Source organism: Cervus elaphus, chromosome 1, assembly GCF_910594005.1.
Source record: "Cervus elaphus chromosome 1, mCerEla1.1, whole genome shotgun sequence".
NCBI classification, from domain to species: Eukaryota; Metazoa; Chordata; class Mammalia; order Artiodactyla; family Cervidae; genus Cervus; species Cervus elaphus.
Window position 1 is genome coordinate 43,571,953 of NC_057815.1, and position 27,729 is coordinate 43,599,681.

The following is a 27,729-nucleotide window of genomic DNA, read 5'->3' on the forward strand; positions in this document are numbered from 1 at the left end:
AAAAACAGAATTGAGAAGTTTAAGCTAAAAAGTAGGTAGTTTACTTTTTCTAGAACTTGAAATTTACAACCTGGTTGAAGCAGTAAAATATCTGGTCACTGATAGGCTAGGAGTGCTTCCTGGGTTTGGACCCCTACCAAATCAAGATTCCATCACTTATCAGCTTATTTCTCAAAGCTATGATTTATTCTGTACAAGGTTCCACTGTACATCACACATTCATCTACTCTTGCTTACACGGTAAACAAGTGTATACACCAGCCCTTTGGCTCAGGTTCACAGGTCTTCCCTGGAGAAGGGTGTCAGGCCAGTGAGACTCAGGGCGTCTTATTCTGCTGCCTCCTGGGAGCACGGGAGAGTTCTGCCCTCGAGGGGCACAGGCAGGGCCCGGCTGTGTGGGTGCGCAAGGGGCGCCACGCACAGAGCTCTGGGCCTTGGTGCTCAACAGCTTTTCTCTCTGGGACAACACAGAGTTTTGCCTGATGACTTAAGAGCAAAATCAAGCCCTTGGGGAAGAACCATACAACTGAGGCAAGATGTCCCCAGACACCCAGACTCCAGCTCCCAGGCTGAACTGCAGACTGATGCCAAGGGGAGCTGAGGGTGGCATGGGCATCCCTGAGAAACTCGGTCCAAAGGGCCTATGTCAGGAGGCTCTGAGAATGGGGGCGGGGCAGGGAGGCTGGGGCGAAGGAGCAAGTTAAGGGAGAATAAATTAAAGGTGAGAGAAGCTCAAGGGTCAGGGGCTCGTGCTATCCTTCCAACAGCTGGGGAGCAGACCAGGGCTGGGTTAGAGGAAGCTGGCGGGAAGAACTTGATACACTATCAGAAGAATTTCCTTTTACCTACTCTCTTCTTCATGTCACTGCAATGCGAAATGAGCCAGGGGCTGTGGGTGTGACCCCGAGCTCCCTAGTAGCTCTGGACATGGCACTGGGGAAAAGGGAAGAGGCTGAGGGATATTTCAGGGAGGGGCAGTTACCCCCTGGTCCCCAAACACTATAAGGCACAATTCTTGGAGGCAACTAGATTCCATCCAAAACATTAAAAAAAAAACCAAAAACCTGTCAGATCCCAGGTCTACTGTGGCTGTGCTTGGGCCCGGCCAACTCCCACCTAGCACCACTGGGGGCTAGCACTAGAAAAGTTGTACTTGAGGAATTAAAAAAAAAAAATGACCAGCACAACATCCCAGCTGTGAAGAGGTGTGAAAGAGAGCATCTCCAGTCTGAAAACTTTAGTTACGGTAATTAAAAAAAAAAAAAAGTTGGGCTTTTAAAAATCAAAAACAGCTTTTTTCAAAGACGTCCCCTCATCTGTCCCCCCGGAGTTAGCAGCCTTAAGAGGGCTCTTGGCTCATGGGTGAGCGGGGTCCAGGCAAAGATGGGCAGCGTTCCAGGCGGCGATCCTCCCAGCAGGCTCCAGAGGGCGCTGTGTTCTCGGGAGGCAGGGGCTGGGCCGAGGCCAGTGGGCCCTTAGACAAGATCTTCTCCCCACAGAGGGCTGCGGTTTATCACACACGGGAAAAGAACCACACACTTACAAATGCAGACATGAGAAGCCAAGGGCACTGTGCTGGCTCAGTCTGCGTCCTGCCAATCTTCCCTACCAGGCGGGGCTCGGGGGCACCGGGCTCCCCGCTCCAGGCTCCGGTCAGGCTGCAGCAACTCCTGCTCTGCAGCTTCACTTTCCTTTATTTTCCTCTTATTTGTCAGGACTTTTTTTTGCCTTTTTTTGGTCTTTTTAAAAAAACTTAGGTTGTGGGGCCACCACGGGGAAGGGAGGATGGGATGTAGCTCCTCGTTGCTACATGCGGGAGGGCGGACTGGCCAACTCGTAGAAGAGCAGGTAGGCGTCGCTGGTACGCACTTGGCTGGAGGACATGGGGGAGACGCTGTGGAGAGAGCAGGACAGGTCAGCCTGGCGGCCTGGCGGGCCCGTGACACGCAGCTGGGGCAGCATGAGGGCCCGTCTCTGACCTATTGGACACCCGAGGCCATCTCCTGGAGAGCCTTCTAATGGGCAGCTCCACACCTTCTGGCCCTGACCGCTCTTGGGTGAGGGACGGGTGTCTGACAGCCGGGAGCCCTGCCCGAGGCCCGTCTCACCTGGAGTCATTGAAAGTGTGCCACTCGCCTGTCACCGGACTTCGGCAGTAGGCTGTGTAATGGCCGCCCATGGTGGTTCCGGAGTGATTGGACACAGCGTACAGGTTGTAAACAGCGTGGTCTGAAGAGGAAGCCTGAGGTGTCAAGCCCCAAGGTATCCCTTGCACCCTCCCCTTCTACCCTTCTCAGTCCTGCGTCTCCTCCCAATTTCCACCTCTCTCTCCTCAGCAGCTTCCCGCCACCTTGGAACCTCCCATCTGCAGCTCAGACACCCGTGCCTTGGTTCTGTGCTTCCAGCTGAGAAATGCTTACTGGTGTTTTCTGAGGCAAATTCCCTCAAGTCCAGGTCTCTTAGTGGGAAATTCACAAATGTTGTGAGCTTGCTGGTTCGTATCCTGGATTCTGAGAACCGCTTCAGATCTGGTGTTGGTGTAAGTCAAGGGCAGAGTCAGCACAGGAGACAGAGCCCCTGAGGGCGCTACACATCTCAGGAGGCAGAGGAGGGGAGGGCCCAGCGCGTTTTCTCGTCCTACCCCGCCGGCCCTCACCTGGCCCCCAGTGCTCAGTCACTCTCTAATGTTAGCCCCTGCCCTGACCATCTCAAGGATACGGAGCACCAAGATCTTTGGGAACCTCTGGATGGAGAACTTCTTTATACACCGTTTTCTGGCTCGGCAGCGACAGCACGTCTGAAAGACATAACAGGACAGAGCTGAGAAGGACTCATGGGTGAGGCCAATGGCCGAATGCAGCAATTTCTAGGCTGGTCTGCCCCCAAGAGGACTCTGGGAGATGTGCCCTCCCTGCCACAGAGGGTGATGTACCGGCTTTTCATCGCCATCAAGCACGTCCTCTTTGGTGAAGAGCCTCATGCAGTCCATTAACATCACCTCAGGATAACCTCGCTAGGAGAGAGAAGCGAGGGGTCAGAGGTCAACGAAGTGAAAGGGTAAGAGCGAGAGTTTCAAAACTGGGGCGACAGGGGTGCCTACCTTAGCAATGGGCAGAGAGAGGTCCCAGAAGGGATCAAAGACCGTAGAACAGTAGCCACAATCAGTGCACGTCAGGGAGCTCTTCAGCTGCCCAACAAAGAGATCTGGGGAAGAGACGGATACACGACGCTTAAATGCCATGTCTCCTTTCTCACTGCTCCCACCTCAGTCCTTTGGGGCCTGGGCACTGGGAAGCAGGAGAGGTGCTGGGAGAATGGGCTTCTCATGCTCTGCTCAGGCCAAGCAGTTAACAGGGAAGGCAGGCAACCCACCCCCGGCCCCCTTGCCTGCACTTACCCCCGATCCGACTGTCCTCCCGTTCTAGATACTTTCTCCACATCTGGCGCCCTTTCTCATCATCACTAGGACCCAAAGAGAGGAAGACAATTGGGTCAGAGCTCAAACCATGATAAGTGTAAAGACCTAGCCATCTAAATCCTTAACATTCAAAGTTCTTCTGAAATCATTATCCCCAAAGAAGTTCCCATAGTTCGGGCCCCAGCCCTCTCCTCCTACTTACGGCAGATGGTCGAGGTTTTCAGGGTTGGACTTGGGCCTCGCTGTGACCCGGTTCACCTCATTGTGCAGCCCGTCCAGAAGGAAGCGAAGAAACTCCTGAGCATCCTGCTGACTGAACGTGAAGAAAAGGGAGTAAGCGACACCTCTGGTCCCTCAAATCTGCTATTGTCGCCACCCACCCTGGGGAGGGACACGTCCCCAAGGCCCTTACTTATAGCCGACGAAACGTGGTGCGTATCTCTGGATCTGGGTTTTGAACTCAGAGGGGCTCACCACGTCATTGGGGGATGAGGTCCATATGGTCTGGATTAGTTTTGCAAACTCTATAGGAAGAAGAAAAGGGTAGGGGGGGCGTGGAGGATAGCTGAGCCATTTTCTCTATTCTGTAGAGTCCCAACAAAAAGAAGCCAGAGGAAGAGTAATGGGAGAGAAGCATGTAACCCTTGACTCCTACAGTAGCGTAGAAAAGCATCCAGGGCTAGGCCCTCACCTTCCATGAGGGCCGTGTGGGCACGGCTGCTGTGGCTGAGGTCCCGCAGGTAGAGCCGCTGCAGGCAGTAGTCTCTCAGCTCCCGCGTGTTGCTCAGGCACTGCAGAATGGAGTTCATGAAGCACTGCGGGAGACCACTGGACATCAGCAGCGGAACAAAGACTCCTGGCTGGCATGTCTAGTTACCTAACACTCAGAGCCCTCTGGTACACCTGGCCTACAAATGAAGCCTCCCATAGCCTCAGGTTCCTCTTTCTGTAAGTCACAGTGTTGAAGTGAGGCAAATCCCCACTGCTGGCATGGGTGAAGTAACTGGTTATTTACTGCAGAGGTGTACAAAAGAGTGTCGGGCAGCTGGACAGAGTGAGTGGGAAGTGATGGATGTCCTGGGGGAGAGGGATCCAGGAAAGTGACTGAGGTATCAGTTAAAAGGGCGACTGCCCTTTAGCAGTGCTTCCTGCTGGGGTGGGGGTAAGGCAGAGCCCAGCAACTCTGTAAAACATCAGCCAGGAAGGGCAGGTACCAATGGGCCTGGGGGTAGGGAGTGAGCTGCAGCCAGGATCATCTGGTTAGACAGTCCCAGTTGAGATGGACTGAGTCCCACCTCGGGAAAGAAGTGGGCTGGGGAGAACTCACCGTGTTCCCAAGGTTTCGAAGACCAGCCAGACCCTGGGCGCTCTTAGAATTCTGTAAGCAAAGAACAGGAGGCATATTCAGGCTGAAGGAAGAGGCCTGGCCTACGTTAGGTTCTCTCTGCAACTTTCTGCCAGTTGTAGCCACTAGCCTCAGGCCACACACATGATCCTCTCTTCATCTTTAATCTACTTACATTGTAGGAAAAGGGGGTATGGAATGCCTGTCATTTTCAACACACGACAAAAACATTCTTCAAGATTTTGCTTTCTTTTCTTGACTTATGTGGTTTTGCTTTTTTTAACTGACATGTAATTACTCCCCCCATCTTTTATGTTAATAATTTTCATTCTCTGCCATATTGGAGACTGAAGATTAGAAGCCAGAGGCTAGGAATTCATATACCTGATTCTGACAAATTTCAGGTCCCAAATCCAGGCACTCTCTCAAATGACCTACATTTGTACTCTGAGATGTCTGATATCTAAAGCAGCTGTCATAATGAGCACTTCATGGAGGTCTTGAAAAGTTCAATGACAAAACATCTAAACTGAGTTTAGATTTTCAGCTGGGGAAAATCTCCAGTCGGCCTGCCATTCTGAACTGCCAGAGACAGGTGGAATTCCTTCCAGCTGAGCTCAGCTCCTGAGGGCGGTTTAGAGCCTGGGAGAATCCTCCCTCCTGGTTCAGGTTTCAACATCCTGATCGGCCACTGGCTGGGAATCCTTCTGATGGCAGCTTGCGGCCAAGCAGAGGTCAGCACCTGGCTGAAGGTGCTACTCTAGCTCCTGTACTTCTTGTGGAGGCTGGTGAGGGGGTGGGAGAGTGAACAGGACTCTGAGCAATGTTTGTCCAGGTCTCTTGGCTAATCCTGGCCCAACCTCCAAGAAGTCAGATAACCTTCCGGCTCAAAGGGTTAAAGCATCAGCATACAGATGAGCCTGCTACCGACTTTCTTGGAGAGGGGACCCGGGAGCAGGCAACTCTGGAGCAACACTGGCTGGGGCATGCGTGGGGCCAGCTCAACCCTGATCAGAACAGGAGCCTGAAATAACTCAGCTAAAATTACTCATGCCGTGTGCTGTCAGCAGCTCAAAGCCCATGAGGTTGTCAGCATAAGGGGGTGGGGTGGGGAGAGGCAGGCTGAAGGAGGGCTTTTCTCAGGAATTGCCCTGCTGATCCCCCACAAGTAAGACGATCCCTCCTTGCCAGTTATCAGGTCTAACACTCACAGGTAGGGAGCGAAATACCTAAACCAGCAGGCAGACCTGCTGTCCACCTGCAGCTAGAAAGAAAAGCCTATTGGCAGCAGGTGGGGTACAAGCATCACTGAAGATCAGCAGTGTATGGTTTCAGACACGACATTTAAATCTTACCTTTATGACAATCTAAACCCTGATGTTCCAGTCAGTGGGCCACAACAGAGATAATTCCCTGGACAAAGACCTTATCAGCCTTTTGAAGTAGACCTGGGGCTCAAGATTAACACTGAAGTCTGTGTTGCTCATTTGGAACTAAACATTAAAGCCTGCCCACACCTGCATACCTGCTCTTCCTCCCCTAGAATACCCACTTGAACACCTCTTTCCAGCAGTGCTTTATCAGATCTACTCCGCACCCCTCCCCCACCTGCCCCTCATGCCTCAGACAACATCTGTCTAAACAGGCCACAGAAACAAAGCATTCTACCGCTGATGACTGTCACTGTCCACCAAAGTGGGCCCTCGACTGAGATAGCAGTCACATAGCACCAGTGGGGGTGCGGCTATGGGAGGCTGGAGGCATCTTTCTAATGAAGCATTCCTGTGGTGTTGACACTTCCCTCTCTGAAGCAGCGGAGGCAGGTCAGGAAGAACAGGTCATGATCGATCGGGGTTACTATTCTTAAGAATCTAACCCTATGTCTGGCCTGGCTGGTGGAGAGATGTGGGAGGCTCCTTTAAGGCTTCTTCGCCAGGACCCTCTTAATTCTGGGGGTGGGGGCTGTGCCTTTGTCTAAAATTTCCTGAGCTTGAAAGTGCCTGCCAATTTCCAAGCACTCTGTGGTAGAAGGCGGATGGGTATCAGGAGTCAGGGGGTGGGAGTGGAGGGGAGAGCAGGGCTGTTCTCTGCCCAGCCAGATATTCTTCTGCCATGAATAGGAAATCAGGAGCTCCAGGGAAAGTCAGCAGTTTCCATTCCAGAGGGGAACAAAATGTCCCAGGAGTGACCTTTCTTACGGGGAAAACAATCCTACCTCAGGGCTGACAGGGAGAGGCCCAAACTGGAGAAGCTGGGAGAGACCCTGCCCGCCAGCCTCTCAGCAGGAGAAGGAAATGACTCCAGCTGGGCTGCTGGAGCTCAAGTGCAAAGAGCTGAGAAAAGTTCGGGGCAAAAACTTCCTTAAAATTAGCCATCAGAAGACCTAATTCGACTCAGGAGCAGCCATTGTTCTAGAAGGCAGGTGCCACCTCCATGGCTAGTAAACAGACAGCATTCACCACCCACTGAAGGAGCAAGAGCCCCGCCGCTATGTGAGCATGGAGGAAACATCTGGGAACACGGGCCACAGAAGAAAGGCTGATGGAGGTTTGTGTCTTCACACTTGAGACCCCAGGAAAGGGCTTTTCCGGCTTACTTCACCTGTGCCATGAGGGTCAGCCATGAGTCCTGGCTGCAGCCAAGGAGCCTGGTGTGGCCCTGGCACGGGGCAGTGCACGCACTGCCAACACGGGAGCTTGTGCTGTTACATAAGATCTGTCAAGCTCTGGCCCCTTCTCCCTTCCCCGAGGGGGCAGTGCCCAGCTTTTAGCCCCAGCATCACTCTGGGGCAGCTACATCATTGAAGGGTTCCAGTGCCCACCTAGCTGAACTGGGGAGGGGAGGGGAGGGAAGGGAAGGGATGTTGACCTCTTTCCCTGTCTGCAACTCCTTTGCCCTTCGCGGGGTCAAAGGACCCCTGCTGCCCACCCTCTGGGAGAGGGCGTTTAGCGATGAGTGACGGGGAGGCGGTCCCTTTCTCACCAGCCTTTCTAGCTGGCTTTTAGCCTTGGAGGAGTCACGCCCGCAGAGTCCAGCGAGCTGCCCGTTCTCTCACACCCTGAGAACTAGTCAAGGTTACGCTTTTCTGCACCTGTCCTGATAGGTGCCAGGAATTACGAGCCCAAGAGCCACCTGGTGCTGGGGTCAAGGAGAGGGAGGGGGTAGGGGGACTCGGGGGACACGGGGTGGGGGGCAGGGACCTCAGCAAGGGGGAGGGGGCCGCGAGTAAGCGTGAGATCACCTGGGGAGGGGGCATTCCCTGTAGGGAGACCCTGGGAAAGGAGGGGTGGGGGCTGGGAAGAATCTGTGCCCCGGTCGGGCGGGCGCGCGGTGGAAGGGGGCGGGAGGGGGGCACCCCGGGAAGGAAGCAGAGCCCCAGCCCTCGGCGTGAGGGTCCCGGAAAAGGGCCCCGCGTACCTTGGCTTTGTTGAGCAGAAGCCCCACGAAGGTGGAGAGCAGCAGGGAAGGGGAGAGAGGGGAGCGCGGTCGCAGCTCCTTGGCGAGGGCGGGAAAGGGGGCGGCGGGGGGCTCCTCGGGCAGGGTCACGGTGTACGAGGTGCGCATGCTGGGGGGCGGGCGGCGGGCTCGGCCCCTAGCCTAACGTTGGCCAATAGGGCGCGGGGGAGTACCGCGAGGTCCCACGGCCCGGACGCCCAGGCCGCCACAGTACGCCGTCCGCGGCGCCCGGCGGTAACCGTTCCGGCGGGCCGACCGCGCGCTCCCGCACCTCAACCTCCCCGGCACGAGCCGCCAACCGCCCCGGCGCCGGCTCTCGCGCTCCTGCCGACTGGGGGCCCCGCCGGCGCCTCGGGCCGCGCGACGTCATCGTCGGGGCGGGGCTAGGACCCGGCCCCGCCCCGCTCGGCCCCGCCCCCGGGCCCCGGCACGCGGACCGGAGTGAGGCCGCGCCCCCGCGCCTCCCGCGGTTCCACCCCCGGCCCAGCTGCCCGCAGCCCCCCGGGACCAGGCGGGCCAGCCCGCGACCGAGACCTGCAGTCCCCGAGGGCGGGCCGGACCCGGGCGGGCAGGACCGGAGCGCGGAGCCCGGGAACCACCTCCAGTTGGGACTCGGGAGAAACTGTCTTTGAGGCCCAAAGAGGACACGTCTCCAAGGCCGAGTGTCAGCGGGTGAGCTTCCCCGAAGGCAGCGAAAGATTTCTAACTTTTGGAGGGCTGCAGATCATTTTGAGAACCTGATGAAAGCCCTGTACTCATTTTTTTCAGGAAAAAATGCACCCACGCACAAACTTTTGCACAACATTCTGGGCGTGTGGGTGGGAGGGGACGACTCAGGCTTTCTTGGAGCCCAATATCCACCCAATCCGTGAGGGTAAGAGGGCCTGAAGGTAGATTGTCACGGCTTCTGGACGAACTCCCCTCCTCCCTCCAGTCCTAGTTTGGCCCACTATCAGGAAAGGCAATGCCTAGATTTTTTACATGACAACAGGTCACTGTCCCTTTTGGCCCCAGGAAGAAACATTTTTCTGACCTCATCTACCCAATTACCCAACTCCATCTGAGAATCTCAGATTTTGATTTGTTTTGGGGGGGTGGGAAGAAAGTCACAGCTGGTGGGGAAACTGGTGCTCCCTTGGTGTGTGGAGGGGAGTGTCCTTCTCTGACCCTAAGCGCAGCAATGCTCGGAGATCAGAGGTCTCTGGGTTTTATTCCTGCTTCTCCGTCTCACCTATCAGGGACCCACACAGAATCTGCCTGGAGAAAGTATCTTGTTTGGAGCTTGAGGGCTATTTTTAGCCAGTATTTTTAGCATTTAAAAATACTCTGAGAGGCAGCAGTGTGTGCTGTTACTCATCTGTGGCCTCCTTCTGTTCCTCTTGGCCTGCTCATCCCCACATGTACACGCGCACTGCACACACAACCGCAGCCACATGGGGAATGTGTCCAGGACACACGTATGGCTGTACCCCAGGCCTCCCACAGAACAGCACTTTTGTGCTGTTGAGAGAGGAGCACAGACGGTCGCCCCCGTGTTCCCGCCTCAGTGGTGGGAGGAGTGGGCAGGAGGCAGGGGCTTCAGGGCATCCTCCTCAGTGGTAAGCGACATTAGAAGCGCAGATCTCCCAGTGCACTGTCCTTGCCGGGATCAGAGCTGGGCCCTGGACAAGATGCAACCACCTTTCCCTCCATGGTTCCTTCTTCCTAACCACACCCCTCTGAGCCAGTCCCACACTGTCTGCAGCAAGGCTTGCATTTCATCACATCACTCCCCTGCCCTGACACACCTGACTCTTCCAGCCAGTCCGGAAGCCTTAGGTAGCCTTGTCTGAGAGGCTGTGATCCTTAGGCTGGATAGCACCATGGTCACCACCCTCACTGTTCACTAATCCCCACTGCCAATCAACCTGCTTTAGCACATGCCTTCTCTCCTTTAACAAAACTGTCACCAGTAAAGTACTTACTAAATGCCAGGCACTGCTGAGTGCTTTATATACATTATGCCAGTTAACTTGCATAACAACTCAGTGACAGTGACGCAGTAACTATTACCTCTGTTTTCTAAATGAAGGATCTTAAGCCCTGAGAGTTCAAACGACTTGCCAGGACTGCAGAGCTGGTACATGGCAGTGTGGGGCTTTGAACCCACATGGGTCCTACAGCAAAACCCATGCTAGTGACAACTACCAGGAGATTCTAGAATGCCCTTCCTGTTCTCTGGCAATTATCTCCTTGTATATTCTGCTCAAAACTCATGTTTTCCACAAAGCCTTTTCTAATAAACTCCAAGTTCTAAACATTCCATTACTGCATAGCATACTCTCGGTTTTCTAGCATTCAGTTTCCACCATACCAATCTGTCTTACTATGTATATCTTTGTCTTATACATGTCTCTAAGACTTCTGTAAATGGTCTGAGCTTGTGTGTTGATTGTACCATCACACTGATACCTCAAGGGCAGGACTGTGAGTTCTCTTAGTGGGTGCTTAATAGAGGTGTTGGGCTCATCACGAAAGGGGGCCAGACCAGTCGGTGCTGGAAGTCCCACTGAGCCTCAGAGGGTGGGGTAAGTCTGGGTTTGCGTGTTGAGTAAGTGATTTGCAGGAAGTGCTGTCAGGCGGTCACCCACTGGAGCGTTTGACCTGTTTCCCCATGACGTAGGCTAGCTACCCCGGGGACATCATGGCATTCTGCCAGCCTGCTCTCTCCCTCTTTCCTGGGATGTAGGTGGTCAGGGGCATTGCTGGGAGCAGGGAGGGAGGCCCAGCTGGGGAAGCCTCTTGCATGGGTGCCCTTTGAGAAGTCTGGTTGGGGAAAATTCACATGGGGTCCAGTCTCGTCAGGCAGGTGTGATGGCTGCTGGACACAGCCATGAAGAACTGTGGTCATTTCTCAAGACTCTGTGAGACCCTTTTTCCTTAATGCTGTTTCCTGAAGTGGCATGGACAAAGCATACAGTCTTCAGGGATCTGAATCTGGCTCTGGCTCCGTGACTTTTTGCCTCAAACACACTGAGCTAACCTGAGCAGAACTCCTTGCTGGAGCCCAAGACTGCCATCTCTCAGACCCTGTGCTTGACCTGCCTCCCCTGCTGGTATTTTCTCCCCTCAAATCCCCCCTGGCACGGATGGAGTATTTAAATAAATTAAAGTCAGGGTTAGTTGTGTGAAGACAAGACTGCAAATATCTTGCTTTCTCAGCTGTTAGGGGGCAGCCCAGTCCCAGGTTTAGAAACATGGCTTAAACCCTGCTCCGGCACGCACCTGCAATTACCCACGCAACACGGGACAGACTGTCTGACTGAACTGGTGTGGGCTCAGGGTCCTTGTTAGGGGTTCAGCTCTCAGCCTTCCAGTTCCTTTGGGGAGGGAGGGCCAGCCAGCTGGACGGAGGTCCCTGGGAAGCTCCTCCTTCCTGCATCACTCAGACCCCAGGAGGCCTAAAGCTCTGTGCTCCTTGGAGCCCCTGGGCAGTCTGGTCTGGACCAGCTGGATTCCAGAGGCCCACACACTTCCCTCTCCCGTTTATGTCTTTGTGTGGGGCGCCAGTTTTACGTCTCCATTGAGGTGAGAAGGTGCAGGGAACGTGTGCAGCTCTGGGCCCTGAACGCGATGTTCATTTCTGCAGCAGGATGGTCAGTGGAGCGGCTCTCCCACAGGCCGGGAACATTTTGCCAGGCTTGGATGGACTCCTGCCTTGCTGAGCCCACCCCCATGCCACTTGACCTCACTCACAGAGACATCCATCCCAGAGTGGGGGTGGAGGAGGAAGCAGGGAGCATGGTGCTGGGCACTGGTTGAGAAAATGAGCCTGGGTAAGGCAGCTCCAAGGCCACCAGCCAGGTCACAGCCCACAGCCCGTCTTCAAGGCCTGAGACATTGGCGTCTTGCTGATTCTGACCACATACTACAAACCGACTGCCCTTTCTTTCTCAGCAGCTAGGATCAGTCCAGCCATGGGACCCCTGTGTGTGACCTTCCTAGGCTGTGAGCACAGCTTCGGGCTCCCAGGAAGTTTGCCCTCCTCCAGGTGGCCGAGTGGGTGAGGACAAGCCCCAGGGTCTCCGGCTGTCAAGCTGGACAAACAGGACAGCAGGGATGCAGTTCAGCGTGGCTGAGTAAACAGTGAGAAGGCCGGGGACAGAGGGAAAGGTCACACTTCTCACCCAGGAGCTGGAGGACAGCCGCCGCTGTCCTCCACTTCAGACTAAAACTCCTCCCTTCCCCCCACTGCTTGACAGCAGTCAAGTCCAAAGTCCCACCCGAGAGGAAAATCACATGACCTCATCTTATATAATCTCCCTGTCACTGAACAGCTGGAACCCAAGGCTTTGTGAGATGAGTCAGCAGCCCCCCCAGCGGCAAATAGGATCTAGGTAGTCCAGGTGCCCAGGCCGACTGCTCCTAGCAACAGGTCCCAGAGCAGAGGGCAAGGGTGTGGGAGAGGCCGTGTGAGGGCAAGAGGCTGGGCCGGGCTCCGCATCTGAGTAGCAGGTGCCCAGCCCGTGACTTGTGCTCTGGAGGGCCCTGGGCCAGCTCCCAGCTCTTCTGAGGGAGAGGAGAGGGTGCCCTGGGCAGGGTGAGCGCAGGGCTGAAGCTCGCAGGCAGAACTGCCAGGGCTCAGGGGAGAGAGCAGCTGGAGTGGGTGGAGTGGAGGATTAGCGTGGATTGTAGGGGTTAAAGCGCAGCCCGGGCAGGGCTCATTGGGAACAGCTTGTCCTTCCATAGGCCCAGGGGAACAAGAGAGGTGGGGTGGAGGGGGGATGTGACCAAGCTGGGGGCGTGGACCCCTGGCTCTCTGCAGGGCCAACCCACCTGGCCTGGCTTGAAGTTCCCCACTGTGGGTAGTGAAAGTTTTTAAAAAAAACAAAACAAAAAAACCCCCAGTTCTGAACCAACATACAACTCTCCTGCAATCTATCTGAAGGGGGAGTCTAGGGCAGCCCTCACTGCCCTAGGCTGACAGCGCACACTCTGTGGACTGGCGTCTTGTCGGTGCTTAAGCAAGCCAGTCATGGACGGGAGGTGTTGAGAATTCTTGTCCCCCTCCACCAGTTCTTCACTCGTGCTCAGCTGAGTCTGTGATATTCCAAGTTCATGTGGGCTGTTACTATTAACAGGAGGATTGAATCTGGTTAGATCTGTTCTACTCCCCAGTTGGTCCTGCTTCTTTTGACCTGTAGTTCAGGTCAGCTGCCCAGAGAGCCCGGGGGGCCAGGGCTGCAGCAGGGGAGTCGGATCTCACCGGGGCCCTGCCCTGGGATGCACTTTCTCACCTTTTTCCTCCCAGCGGTGGTCCCCTCCCTCCACTCTAGTCAGCTGCCAAAGGCCCCTTCTTTTCCAGCAGCACCTTTTCCCCCTTGAGTTTAAGCCAGCTCTCCCATTGCATTTTACTGGTTGCAGATTCCTCCACATCCATGATTTGCTTTGAACCTCATGACATCCCTGGGAGGTGGGCAGGGCAGGCATGACCATTCCCTTTTATGGGTGAGGCAACAGTTCAGATGAGAGGTATCCAAGGTTAAAGAGGCAAAGTGTTCTTCCAGCGGTCAAACTGTTCATCCCAGCCTCGGATGACCTCTCCCTTTCCCATCACCTATGACACTGAAAAAACACCTAGGGCAGCCTCCTGTTGCAACTATTTTTAGAACTTATTTCCCAAGCTTCCCTGAGGGCAGGGACCACAACTCACAACTCTCCTGCCCCCCCACCACCCCCCAACCGCCCCTGCCCAAGCACCTGGAAGGCAGAAGGGAGGACTGATATTGATCAAGCACCTACTAAGTGCCAAGCCCACAACCTTTGATTCCACACCAGGATCTCTGAAGTGGGAACTATGACCGCTCTCGTTTTACAGAGCAAACAGGTTCAGAAGTTCACGCATTTCTCTAAGGTTACGCTGCTAGTAAGCTGAACACCATAAAATGAATGAATGAGATGGGAAGAGCCGTGGATGGAGGTCAGAAAAGAAACGACCTGGTTCTAGAAAGAAGTGGTCCAGGCCCCACTTCTTTCTAGAAGAAGAGAGAACAAACAGGGTCGTTCTCACCCCAGCAAGATGTGATCAGCACCAGAAGCGAGGGTGAGGGTGGTGAGGGGAGAGGAGTGAGATCAAATCAAGGCCTCACACCACTGAGCCCAGGAGGGGTCTCTCCCAGTTGGTAGTATTGAGCTGACCAGGAAATTCGTTCGGGTTTTTCTGTTACAGAAAAACTCAGACGACCTTTTTCTTGAGGAAGAGCTCAGAGTGAAACACTAGCTCAGTTGTAGGGCTGCTGGTTACTCCTGTGTGTTGTGGGTTGTTTCTGGACAGGGAAAAAGGGATGTTACAGTGGCTGAGTTTGCCCTGGGTCCACCTGCCCACTCCTCTGAGGTCCTCTTGCAAAACTCCCCTCAGGCTGGCCCTGGGGGAGGAGGTTGGGGCCAGGGTGTGGAGACTCCAAGGAGGTTTGGGATCTGCCTGTGTAGGAAGGAGGCCGCCCTGCTCTCCACGGATTGGGGCTGAGATGGGGCTGAGAACGGCTCTGTAGTTTAGTCTGTGGAGGGGAGGTTTTCACACCTCAGTGTGCTTGAAGATTACCTGAAAAGCTTGTGAAAAAGGGCAGAGTCTCAGGCCCTATATCCCTAGAGAGTTTGGCTCCAGGGGGTCTGGATGGGGCCCCCAGACAATTCAGCGCACAGATGATTCTGAGCTAGTCAGTCTGCAGACCCCACTTTTTAGGAACACTGAGCCCCATAAAGAGTCCTTCTGAACAAAGGGAGGGAGCCCCTCAGAGGCCCCTAACACCCAGGCCCCTCCATTGAGAGTTGCTTTCTGATTGATTGCCCCTGAGATGAGCAACACCAGACCTGTTCCAGCCAATCACACTTCAACCCAAGTACATGTCCCCTGAGAACGTGTCTTTCTCTCCGAGGCCAGCTCTGTCGTTTGCCATTCCTTGTCCACTCTAGCCCTCCAACGTAGCCAGCCATGCCTTCTTAGGGTCTGAATGTTCTGGGAGGCACCAGCTTTTGCATCTCCCATGGCACTTCACAGGGGGTCCAGCAAGGCTGAGACTCTAAGCAATGGTATCAAGTTGTCCTCTCAGGACCTTTAGTTATGACAAGGTCTGTGTCCCAAAGCCCCGCCCCCATCCTGTACCCCTGCTCCATTTTTCTGGACAAGTCCCCTAAGCAGCATTTCTTGCTGTGGCACAACTATTGTTTCTAAAAGACATGTGTCCTAAGAGTCGAAGGGCACATAAAGTAATAAAGATGACACAACACCCAGTTCTCCTGCCCATATGCTTGCCTGTCCTTTTGCATACCCACTCATATCCATCCATCCATCTACCCACTCACTCCCCCATCTATCCATTCATTCCTCCATATATCTATTCACTCCCCCATCCATCCAATCATCCGTGTGATACGCAGGTCAGCCTAATTCTACACTGAGCTAGGTACGTAGTGAGGGATCTGGAGATTTGATTTCTTTCTCATCCTCTGAAAGCTCACCACCTAATGGGTAAATTGATGACTACACAAGAGGAGGAATTGTAGTCAGTGCCCCAGGAGAGGTGTGTCAGGGATCAGATGTGGGTGGGTCATGCCAGCCCTCACTCAAGTCTCCAGCAGAGCCTCTTCCCTTATTTGAACCCAGGCACATTGGAGTAGAGAGACTGGATCATCAAAAGCCCTAGGCAAGAAGTTCTGCACCATTTTCTCCAAAGACACACAAGAACTACTCCTGTCTAGACCCCTGGTCCAGAGCCAGGCTGCGCCCACCAGAGGAGAGACCCTCCTCTGCTGATGTCTTACGTCTCAACATTAAGCCATGTCTCTGGACTGAGAGGTAAAAGCCTGAGCAGAGGAGAGATGCAGTCAGGGCCGGGGCGGCCTTTCTTACCACAGGGCACACTGGTGGTCTGGGGGTCTCAGCGTGCAGTCCAGGATGGGGCAGGGCCTGCAGGGGCCTCAGGCATGTTGGGTGGGAAAGCAGAGGATAAAAGTCGCAGTGTGTGTGAGGGTAGCTGGGCATTTCCAAGAGCACTGCAGGGCCATCATCGAGGGCACGGGTCGTGAAGTGCATTTCCTGGGGAGAGTGGGAGAGCCCCTGAGCAAAGACATCAAGCCACGAGGGCACCAGGTGTGCTGAGATGACTTCCCTGGTTCGTCCCCACCTGGGCTATAGGAACAGCCACTGTGAGGCCTGGGAAGGAAAACCTCTGCCTGTGATTGTCGGTCAAGGTGGAAGCCCTTTCCTCATCAGTGGCTTCCTCCCCAGCCCATCACCAGGTCCCCAAGGGGCAAACTCACCATGGTGTCTCGCCCTGGGGAGCTGGAGCGGCTGGACACAAGGGCCTGGCCCTTGCCCTTCTCCCACAGACTGTAACGGCCACTGGGTCGGTAGGTGGGGCTGAGGACTTCGGGGGCTCGTGAGGGAGGGGTCGGGGTGGGCACCTGAGGTGCACTGGCCTTGCGACCATAGTTCTCCAGGTAGTCGGCCAGGTACTCGGAGCGGCTGGCTGCCTGGTACAGGCCCTGCAGGGCGCACAGCTCCTTGCGCGTGCGGGCCAGCATGGGGCTGTGGCCCAGGTTCCCAGAGTCCAGCCGGTAGCTATCTGAGGTCCGGAGGCTGGAGAAGTCCCGGGCCAGGTCTGATTGACTGTTCGACTTCTTCTGGGTCAGGGTCACCCCCTGGTCACGGGCACTGACAGGCAGGTAGCTGAGGGAGCTGGTGGTCACTCCATAAGGGAATCCACTGCCCCCGCTGAGGCCACTCCCTGAAGGCCGCTCGGTACCCCGAGTCTGGCTCTCCGCCCGCTTACCACCCCCGATGATGTCGGGTCTCAGCAAGGGGCGGCCTCGGTCATAGTCCAGGATGGAGGGGGGGCCATAGGTACGGGGACGGGTGAGATAGCTGGTGGGGGGGCTGGGCTTGAAACCAAGCTTCTCCTTCTCCAGGAAGGAGGCAGCCAGGTTGGCTCCGTAGGAAGAGGGAGTGTAGGTGCCATAGCTCGATTTGGTGAAAGGCGCATCTGTATAACGGGCCGATTCTGTGTAGCGCTTCAGGGTGGAGGAGAGCTGGGACATCCTTTAGGGCGGCACTCGGTGGGGACTGGGAGCCTCATGGGCTGAAAGACAAGGAAAGCAGTTGTCAGAAGGCCCTGCCGGGGGTCAGGCTGCTCCCACTGTGCCTGCTCTCCATCCCCCAGTGGCTTGACCTCAACCAGGGACCATACTTGTCTGTTTCCAGGAAAGCCACTGGCCCACCACCGGGACACACCTCTGCATGTGCGTGCGCACCGGCATGCAGGTCTCCTTGCACCCAGGCATTCACACCTCAGGGAGAGCCCCAGAGCTGAGCAGGCTTTCATAAACCACATAGGCAATCAGTCTCAGCACTGCTTGGACTGGATGCTCCCCTCAAAGCCCCCAGCCTGAGAGCAGGGACTGCCCCACCTCTGCAGCCCTTCAAGCAACAAATAGTATTCCAGGGACTTCCCTGGTGGTGCAGTGGCTAGGACTCTGCACTCCCAATGCAAGGGCCCCAAGTTCGATCTCTGGTCTGGGGACTAGATCCCACGTGCCCCAACTAACACCCAGTGCAGCTGAATAAACAAAAACAAAAAAAGCCCCCAGTAGTATTCCAACCCAAATCCCATCTGCTTCCTCTCCTTGGTTTCTTTCTGCAGGCACCCCCGAGATGAGGGATGCCACCGCCCTCACCCCCTGGATTAAAAACTGCTGGACATTCCAAGAGTTCAGACTGCTCCCCTCTTTGGAAGCAATCTTTTGGGAATCTTACACTGTTCAGACAGCATGACCTGAGGATCATTTAGCCAGATCCCTGATGAGGAACAGGAAGGCCCATGAGAGGAGGAAAGGGGCTTAGGTGTGGGGGGTGGTGGTGATGAGTGGCTGAGAGGAACGCTTGACCTCAGTCTCCAGACTCAATCCCAGAGTACTTCCCTGGACATGGCCACCTGCTGCGGTGGGGGATCCTTGTGTGGTAGAGCCCACCCTCTTCATTGACCTAAGCCTTCAGTTCTAAGTGGAGTTAGGGCCCTGTGGCCTCCCAGGGCTCCCCCCATCAGTACCCACAGCAAACTGATGGTGATAATGACTCGTGCAAAGGGGGCCCCCTAGAGGCTAAAATCCTGCACTGCAGGCAGAGCTCCTGTCTCCACCTGCAGTCCTTGCCTCTGGGGTGATCTGCTGAAGGAACACAGAACCTCTGAATTGAGTTTTCAAAGCCTGAACGGGTCGACGACTTTTTTTTTTTTTTAACTTTCACATCAAATATATTTTACCACAAGTGAAAGAGGACATTTCCACATTCATCATCCAATTGAACCTTCCCACAGGCCTAGGGAGTGGACAGCCACGACCACACTTTACATAGAGGACACCAAAGCTGACCGATGCGAAACAGCTAGAGCCAGGTCTCACCACGGGGACATCAGGTTTGGGAATCTAGCCCAGATTTCCCCGCTGCTGAAACAAGGGTGATTATCAGTTAGATGCACTGCACCTGTCACCTGCCCTCATTGTCAAGCTCGCTTTAATTGTTGCTACAAAGGACTTGTAGCAACATCCTCCAACTGTTACTCAGACTAAACAGTAAGATGTTTGCCCGAGCTGTTTTTCAGGAACTTGGAGTCAGCTGTGTCCAAGTGCAAGCTCTAGCCAATTAAGACTGGTTAGGACATCCACCCCCCTCCCCCGCCCCGGGGGCATATGAGAGTGTCTACTCGATGAAGGGTCATCTATCTTATGTTCTCCGTTGTACAAGTGGAAAAGTGCCACTGACTTGCCCAGGGTCACATGCTAGCAGAGCCAGGACTGGTGTCCATGTCTCTCAGATTTCCAGCCCAGTGCCCTTCCCACTTTACCTTGACTCACCACCCCCATCAAATTTAGGCTCACGTGGGGACCCCCAGAGTCCCTCCATCACCGTAAACCTGCAGGCTTTATCTCAATGGAGCTGGAGGGCAAAGGAGGAGTAGGTAAGATCTCTTACTTTCCAACAGGGGCTCTTGGGGGCTCCTGGGGTGGTGGGGGTGCAGAGCCACCCAGGACTCTCAGAGGAGTCTTGCCCCGTGGCTGACTAGCTGGGTGATTCTGCCCTAGTCATTGAACCTTTCTGAGCCCCAATTTCCTCACCTGCAAACTCAGTATAGTAATCATCATCATGATTCCTACCTCACAGGGTTGTTGTGAGGAATAAATGAGATAATAACATGTGAAAGCTCTCAACAAAGACAGTGGTTATTATCTCCTCTCCCAGCCCTGCCAGGCAGCCCGGCTCCTCCCTTTGTAGGCCTATAATAATGTCGGGGCTGGCTGTCTCCTGGCCGGGCCAGCCTCTGACCGCAGCCCCGGGCATTGGGGTTCTCCCCGCAGCTCCTAGTGAGATGAGTGGGTCGTGGGCAGAATCTGGCTGTTTGGCAGTCAGTGGCTCAGGCAGCCTACAGCCTGCCCTAGGCCGCAGCCTCGCTCACTAGGGCAGAGGGGACTTGGTGCCAAGCCCCAGGTGCTGAGTGCCTGGCAGAGAGCTGTAGATACTCAGTCCATGTAGGGTATGGGATAGGTTGCAGAGGTGGGAGGTGAGCAGGTGGCACTTTTCATATAGGCCCCAGGACAGAACTTCCAGGCTCTGCCAGAGACCTCTAGCCATTTTCAGTCCAGGCCGACGTCAGAAAGGCCTGGCCTATAAATTACCATCCACCCTTATTCCCGCCTGGCCTGGCTGGGGGCTCCCTCAACCAGCCATGTTCCCACGGCCAGCACACCTCCTACCCCTTTCTAGGAAAAGAGAACGGGAGGAGGACCAGGTGTAGGGCTGGGGGAACCACAGGCTTCCCTCCCATCTGCTTAGCTTCCTGGGGTCCAGAGGAGGAAGAGGAGGAAGGCTGAGGAGGCCAGGGGCGGAGATGGGCAGAGGCTCGGGGTGGGGGCGTGGGACCAGTCCTGCTCTATTTCACTTTGGAGAGTTCCATCAATAATTCAAAGTCACAGAGGCTCCAGGTCTCAGGAGCTGGGCTCTGGGACACCCGGCAGCCAATCAGATATGCCCCCCACCCCCACAAGGGCCTGAACTCCTGCCTCCTCCCCACGGGTCTCTCTACTCCTCCCCCCACACTCGAGCTCGGGGGAATTGGTATTCTGCAGGCAGCACCCCAAGCTTGCGACCTCTCCTGGCCCTGCTGACGCAGAAGTGCTGGGGCCAAACAGGTACAGCAGATAGGGACAGACGGCCCTGGATGGCCCACAGGTTGCCCTGGGCAGGATCAGGGTCGGAAGTGGAGCTGTACCACTCGCGGGAGGGCTCCTAAACCCTGCTCTCCTGTCTGCTTCAATCTGCCAGACAATTGACAGGCCTCCCCACCACGAACAGCCCCCTGGAAGCTGTCTGGTCAGTGCTGGCATCTGGCAGAGAGTTCCTCTGTCTGGGGAGAGGGTCCCCACTGCGACTGAGGCCTGGAGCATGCCTGTCTCCTCCCCCAACCCCTAGTTTCGCCCTTGAGGACAGTGCCAGCACCTTGCAGGTGGGCAGACAGCTTGGGTTGGTGCCCCTCGAGTTACCTGGCGTGGCTGTCCCTGGAGGCTGCAGGAGGCACCCTGGGCGGGAGAGCGGGCCGCGGCCCTGGCTATAGCTCTGCTGCCTAAGACAGGGACAGGACGGGCACTCACATGGCCGCGAGTCTCCTCGTTGCCAAAGGAACAGCCTGAACTGAATGGCCCTTTCATGGGGCAGTGGGAGGCCAGCCGATTGGCTGTGATCCCCCGTGCCCCTCCCTGCCCAGCGTGGGGCCCCTGCTGCCCGACTCCTTTCGCTGTTTACCCAGAGCTGGCAAGTACAGGCATGCGGTTCCAGGCAGCACCTCCCCAGGTGCCTGCCACCTCGGACAGTGGGGCAGCCTTCCTGCCAGCCTCCTCCTCCGTGCAGGCTCACCAGGGCCCTTGGCCCCTCCCTGTTCTGCCAGGCTTCCCTTGCTTCCCCCTCGTTTTACTCAGTTCCCCTTCTTGGGAGGTGTGGAGGCACTCTCCCTCCTGAAAGGACGAGGGGACCAGTTGGCCATCACCCCGCCAGCAGGTACAGAGCACCCCTGGACCAGGCATCCCACTGGGTACTTCTTAGGCAGCTTGTCATTTTCCAGCAGCCCAAAGTCCAACACTGAGACAGCCTTCCCAACGCCCCTGGCTTACAAACATCATTTGAAGGTTTAATTTTTTTAAATGTTAAATTGAAATTCAAAATACTTTGATTCAAATAGACAAGAAATTTAAATAGTGAAACAGACAAGTGAAGCATTTAGCATTCATATTTCTGAAGTTATTAAAGCTTAAATCAGCACTAAGACTTCTGGGACACTGCGTATTAATCACTCACTTAATCCTCACGACTGCCCTAAGCAACAGGTGCTGTTATTAAGCTGGTGTGCAGATGAAGAAACTAGGGTTTGGAGAGGTAGTGTGGATCCCGCGGGGTCACACTGGGACTGGGACCTACCTGGGCTCTGTCTGCTAACGCCTACCTTGAAGCCAACCCGCTGCCCCCTTCTGTCTTCCCGGGCCTTTCCCTGAGTTGGCACAGGGTGGGGGGCCTGCAGCGTGGGGTGAGGGGGTCCAGGTGGCCGCCGTCTACACAAAACAGCGTGGCAGGTACAGACTCCCAAAGGAGCTGCCCTTCGAGTTTCCACTGCAGGCAAATGAAAGCGAAGCCAGGCGCAACCTGAGCCCCAGAACAATGCTGATCTGCTGAGAGATGGTCCAGGAGGCCTCCATTTCACCCGTGATGCCAAGCTCCTGCATGTCCCCCGCCTCCTACCCTTTTGGCAGCTTGGGTACCCAGTCTAGGTGAGTCAGAGCTTAAAATGAACCCTATCTTCCTGGGGCCACCAGCCCATTACGTCAGCCACTGTCATTTCCTGCTGCTCACGTGAAGGGCTCCCTAACCTGCCCAGTCAGGGGAGGGACTTGCTCCCCAGGAATGCCAGGCACTCTTGGCCCCCAGGATATGGGATGGGTGATGCCCAACATCCCTGTAGCCTTCATGGCCCCTCTCTGCCCAGATCCGCTCTCCTGTCTGGGGTGAAGGCACGCCAGCTTCTGTGGCCTTGCCACTGCCTGGATAGAAAGCCCCTAGCTGGGGTTCAGACATATACCTCAGTGGGGTTCCACCCCTTTCCTCCTATCTGTGTTTGAGGAGGTGAGTAGGGAATCCCAGCCAGTCCCACAGGTGCTTGGGAACCGTCACAGTGGTGACCTCAGAGCTTCCCAAAGCTGCTTGCTAACAACATTGGAATGAGGCACTGAGACAGCTGACCTTGAAGGGTAAAGTGGGCTGACAGAGGGGCCCTGTCTCCATCTACACTTTCCCACCCACAAGCCCAGCTGCTGGGACACTGCCTAGACACAAGCGTCATCCCCTAGGTCGAGGGATGTCCTGGCAGGAGTGGAAGATGTAGGCAGAGGGGGAGGTTGGGGTGGGGAACATTTGTGCTCTCACACAGTTCAGGAGTTCTGTTTACTGCTCTCAGATGCCTGGGAGCCTCAGCCTGCTGCTAGCGGCTCTACCTCTCGGGCTGGCACCCTCTGTCCCACCAATTTAGTGCCTGATATGCTTTGGTCGGGAGTCATCAAGGGGATTGGGTCCCTCTCAGTCGCTCTAGATCCCAACAGTTACTCAAGGCCTGGGAAGGGGTAAAAGAGGTAAGATAAAGAGACTGGAGATTAAAACCAGAATTCCGCCTGGAGGAGAAGAGGTGGGTGGGCTTAAGGCAGTGTCTCTTTAGGGTTCTCCTTCATTTGGGTTGAGAGGGGGTGGGCATCTCTACACCTCCAAGAAAAGGCAAAGATATGGAGCCCCCAGGCAGTGTTGGAATCCTTAAATTCTGTTTTCCAACCACGACTGTCCCAGGCACTCTCCTGGAACCCCCACTCGAGGGGAGAGCCCCAGGCTCCTTCCCTCTCCCTCCAGGGCTTCAGCTTCTTCCTCCTGGCCTCCCAGCCCTTGGTCCTGCCCCTTGGTCTTGCCCATAGCACCTCCCAGGCCTGGTGGGGTGGCCTCTCACATGCTCCCCCAAACAGACAGGGATCCCTCAAACAGACAGTCCAGGGCCCTCTGGACAACAGCCCTGTGAAGTTCGGATACCAAAGGGGCAGTTACTGACCTGTGTCCGGGGACACTGGGCAGGATCTGGGGGGCTTCTCCTTCCCCGGCAGGGCAGGGAGCGCAGTGGCGAGCCCAGAAGCAGGAGTCTGACTTGGGCCGGGTAATCCGGGGCTCAGGTTACTGACTCGATATATATAGTATCTTATCTGACCTCATGGAGATGGCTAGCTCCACTCGCTGGCATTCTGAGCCCAGGGAGAATTAAAGGGGCAGTGGCAGGCCCTCCCTCTCCAGGTGGGTGCCAGGCAAGGAGACCCTAGGAGACTGTTTGCAGGGAGCGTTTTGAAATGGAACAGAAGGGGGACTCAAGGGGAAGCAGAACTGGAAAGAGGGTAGAGGGATGGGGGTGGAATTAGGCAAAAATATGGAGAAGGAGGTGTCAGTCACAGAACTAGAGAAGAGGAAGAAGCCCCAGTCCACCTCCTTTAGCTTTGAGGTAGAGGGGACCTGGAGGCAGACAGCAGCTGGCTCAAGGACACAGAGGCAGGGAGAGGCAGAAGGGACCTCTCTCAGGTTTCCAGTTCAAACTCTTTTATGATGGACTTCTAGGCTTGGGCTTGTATTCCAAGTCTTTCCCTTTTATTGCCTTGGAGACATTTAAGCGGTCATTTAAGTGGTCCAAACCTTATTTAGTCTTAAAATGGGAGTAATAATAATGATATACCTCATGGAGGTGAGGATTAAATAATGCTTGTTAATTTCCTGGCACATAGTAAGAGTTCAATAAATGATCATTACTACTAAATCGAATACTTCCACTTATAATTAGTGGTAGCATTTGTCGGGTGAAACTTGCTAGGGAAAAAAGGTTCCTCCAGGCCACCCCGTGGGAGTGCCCTGTTCTCATGTCAGAAAACCGCCATGGTTTTCCGAGCTGATCTGTGTCCCATAGCTGACAAGGCAAATGAGGCTTGCCCTACTCCCATATATGCAGTCCACCCATCAGAGAAGGGCCAGGCCCACTTGGGCTCTTTCCTTCTCTACCTAGAAAAATATAGCAAGTGTAGCTTCCCCCAGGCTACCAGGAGCAAGCCTGGCTGCTCTGGAGTGGTTCCACTCTACCTGGAGGAGTGTTCAGGATCCCGAGCCTACAGAGCCGTGCTGGCTGGGCAGGGTCACAGGAGGAAGGTGCAGGATTCTTAACCTCTCGGGCCTTGGTGCTCTTGTCAGCTCCCAGTCTGTCTCTCCTGTTTCTCGATGGCTCTCCCTGGGGACTGGGAGTACCCGGGATGGTGCCTCCACCCTGTCTCAGCAGAGACTACTGACTCAGCTCAGGTCCTGACGATGCACTTCAGAGGACGCCCTCGTCCCCAGCCCTCATTCCAGTCCTCATTCCGACTCCAGTCTGGCATCATCTACAGCATCAAAGGAATGGTGGCTGCTCCAGCCGCAGCCCAACCAGTTCTCCTTCCTCCACTGTACATGTCGGACTCTGGGGACCTTCTCCTGCCTGTGCCTGGGGAGATGAGCATGGGCAGGATCTCCAGCTCAGTCCCATTCTAAGAGCGGCCAGGTCGGGAGGTAGATGCTCCTCCTTAGAGGACAGCCAGAATGGGTTGGCCAGGACTTCCTTAGGCTGTTGAGTATAAGTTACTTGCCTTGGAGCATCCCGTGCCTGATTCTGGCTTGGGATTGGTGAGAATTTCAAAGATGCCTCTTTCTGGTTTGGGATTGGTGGAAAATCTACCCCCCCGTCCACTTAACTACTGCCCTCCCCCCCCCCCCCCAACCCTACCCCCTTTGGCAAACTGACCAGAGACAAGCCCCCAGGAGCTTTGAGAGGAGGGAGTAAGAAAGCTGCCACGCACACGTGGGGAGGGGGTTGTCAGGGTCCAGGCATCACTCTCCGCCACATCCCACACAGGGCTCGGAGATATGGTCCTGCTCAGGCAGCGTTTCCTTAGAACACGCTGATCAGCACACAGATGGCTCTCCCTGGCACCCTGAGCTGTTGGCTCACACACACAACTGGCACCCACAGCTGGAGATCCTCAGCGCAGCTGGCATTTGCCCTACATTTCTAGTGCCCATTCTGCCCAGGCGGTCGTTGACACCTCACTTTCGGAGCCTCAAACGGCACTGCCCTCCGTATCCTCCCCTCCCCAGTCTCCGACAGGTGGCACATACCTGCCTATTCTCCGCGGATGGATGAGTCGAACCGGGCACAAGCATGGAGCTACGGGTGAGTCCCGGCTGGTACTGGAGCGGCGCAGTGAACAGCCGCTGACGCAGAGGGCTCCCTGGCCTCGGCTCTTGCCCGCCTCTACCCCACCTCCGCCGGGGGCCCAGAAAGGACCTCCCCGGGAAATCGGCGCCACCCAGCGGGCCGCCGCCTCATTGCGCCGGGGCCGGCAAAGCCACACCTCGCGTCTCGCGTCACTGAGACGCGTCACGGCGATTGGCTTGTTCTTATTGTGACGTCATCAGAGCCCCGCCCGACCAGGATCTCCCAGGCGACCGACATATACAGAGAACCACGTGGAGAAAAGGCACAGGAGCTTGGAGGGGGTGGTTGGAGCACCTGAAGTGGACCTGAATATGACACGACGGGACAGCTGGAAGGTATTGGGAAAGAGGAAGGGTCACGGGGAGAAGGCTCAGCGTTGAACCCCAGGGCATACATATCAGCTTTCAGCTTTTAGGGACGGCTAAATGTTCCAGCTCCTTCCCACCCGACTGGGAGAGGGCCAGTTCTTCTGCTTCTTCCCTTCTTCTCTGCTCTTTAAGACACTCTCTGCTTATTTTACTAAAATGAGACGAGTGATTGGTGGTGTTTCCTGAAGTGGGTAAACGGTAGCACCGGGTCAGTAGAAGAGATTCTCTTTTTGTCTTTCAAGAAAAAGCCAAAGGAAACTTGATTTTTTGTTACTTCCATTCTTTGTATATAACTTTCCCCCTTTCGTCCACCGTGAAGAAAACCACACGGCCAGGTAGATTGGTGCCAAGGCAAGTCCAAGGTTTTCAATTTCACCCGGACCATCAGTCCTTCCAAGTGTCCTTAACTGCTTCTCTTATTCTCTACAGCTGGCGTTTGTCCGTTACCACTCTCCCACGTCCCTCCTTGTCTTCTGTTTCCCTGAGGAACTAGAGGCAATCAGGAGGGAAATCCTCAAAGTTCTGCCTACAAACATAGCTGAATTCATTCTTACCTCTGCTCCAGGAGCAGTGAGAGCTGTGTCCCTCTTGTGCAAGACAAATAAATGTCTTCCAGATCTCAGCTCTTTTGTTTCCTTATTGTTACCCCCAAACCGGGTTCCCCTTTTGGTGGGTGTCAATCCAAAAGACACAACCAAGTCAAAAGATCAGGAGAAGGAAGAATTTATTACTTGCAGCAAGTAAAGAGGGTACATGGGATCTTTCCCCAAGCAGTGTGTCTCTGAACAGCAAAATTGGGGGTTTTAAGCTAAGAGTACATGCATATTCATGAAAGGGATTGAGCAGTGTATGCATATTCATGAAGGGGCTTAAGCGGAATTCCGCAGAGAATTGGATCAAAGGTTAACAGACTTCAGTTTGGTTCAGCCCCTCAGTCACTGACTCATTGCGACCCCATGGACTGCAGCACACCAGGCTTCCCTGTCATTCACCAACTCCTGGAGCTTGCTCAAAATCATGTCCATCGAGTACGTGATGCCATCCAACCATCTCATCGCTGTGGTCCCCTTCTCCTGCCTTCAGTCTTTCCCAGCATCAGGCTCTTTTTCAGTGAGTCAGTTCTTCGCATCAGGTGGCCAAAGTGTTGGAGTTTCAGCTTCAGCAACAGTCCTTCCAATGAATAGTCAGGACTCATTTCCTTTAGGATTGACTGGTTGGATATCCTTGCAGTCCAAGGGACTCAAGAGTCTTCTCCAACACCACAGTTCAAAAGCATCAAGTCTTTGGTGCTCAGCTTTCTTTATAGTCCAACTATCACATCCATACATGACTACTGGAAAAACCATAGCTTTGACTAGACGGAATTTGTCGGCAAAATGATATCTCCGCTTTTTAACAGAGAGCCTTAGTTGTTTGAAGTCAGAGTGTTGGAAAAGGTCAGCATCATTCCCTGGATTCAGACCTATCTAGGGTCTCAGCAGATAGTTATCCTCCACCTTGGTGAGGACCTTAGATCCAGCTGAACTAAAAGATTGACATCAGATTCTTATATATATCCCATGAGGAAGAACTAGGACTCTTTTTATTAAACTATTGTTTACTATTACTTAACTTAGCAATTGTTTCTTGACTGGTTTTCCTTTATTTCTGCATTCTTTCCCTTCACTTAAGGTCATTGATCACTGAGACCTGTTCAAGAGCTGCCACTGAGGCCAGGCTTAGATGACAAAACAGCTTTGGCCAAAAATGGCT

The 27,729-nt window shown here is 54.8% G+C and overlaps 1 protein-coding gene and 1 long non-coding RNA gene across 8 annotated transcripts; one reads left to right on the forward strand and one right to left on the reverse strand.

The window, feature by feature from the left end:
* Positions 1 to 164: 164 nt before the first annotated feature.
* On the reverse strand, positions 165 to 25,646 carry USP2 (ubiquitin specific peptidase 2). 7 transcript variants are annotated; one of them, XM_043900979.1, is made up of 14 exons: positions 25,510 to 25,646; positions 16,518 to 17,335; positions 16,108 to 16,293; positions 4,746 to 4,796; positions 4,110 to 4,233; positions 3,831 to 3,942; positions 3,621 to 3,731; positions 3,398 to 3,462; positions 3,101 to 3,204; positions 2,933 to 3,013; positions 2,719 to 2,797; positions 2,421 to 2,528; positions 2,109 to 2,229; positions 165 to 1,894 (listed from the first exon to the last, which is right to left on the reverse strand). In XM_043900979.1, the coding sequence occupies exons 2-14, from the start codon at positions 17,292 to 17,294 to the stop codon at positions 1,807 to 1,809; spliced, it is 2,007 nt and encodes a 668-aa protein (XP_043756914.1). In that variant the 5' UTR covers positions 17,295 to 17,335; positions 25,510 to 25,646; the 3' UTR covers positions 165 to 1,806. The 7 variants fall into 7 exon arrangements, with proteins under 7 accessions (XP_043756914.1, XP_043756920.1, XP_043756910.1 ...); XM_043900985.1 differs by lacking the exon at positions 25,510 to 25,646 and adding an exon at positions 24,445 to 24,583; XM_043900975.1 differs by lacking the exon at positions 25,510 to 25,646 and adding an exon at positions 23,381 to 23,510.
* Positions 15,633 to 26,970, forward strand: LOC122693545. The gene is made up of 4 exons (XR_006340944.1): positions 15,633 to 16,053; positions 19,125 to 22,064; positions 25,489 to 25,944; positions 26,407 to 26,970. It is a non-coding gene; the product is annotated as an uncharacterized LOC122693545 (long non-coding RNA).
* Positions 26,971 to 27,729: the final 759 nt, after the last annotated feature.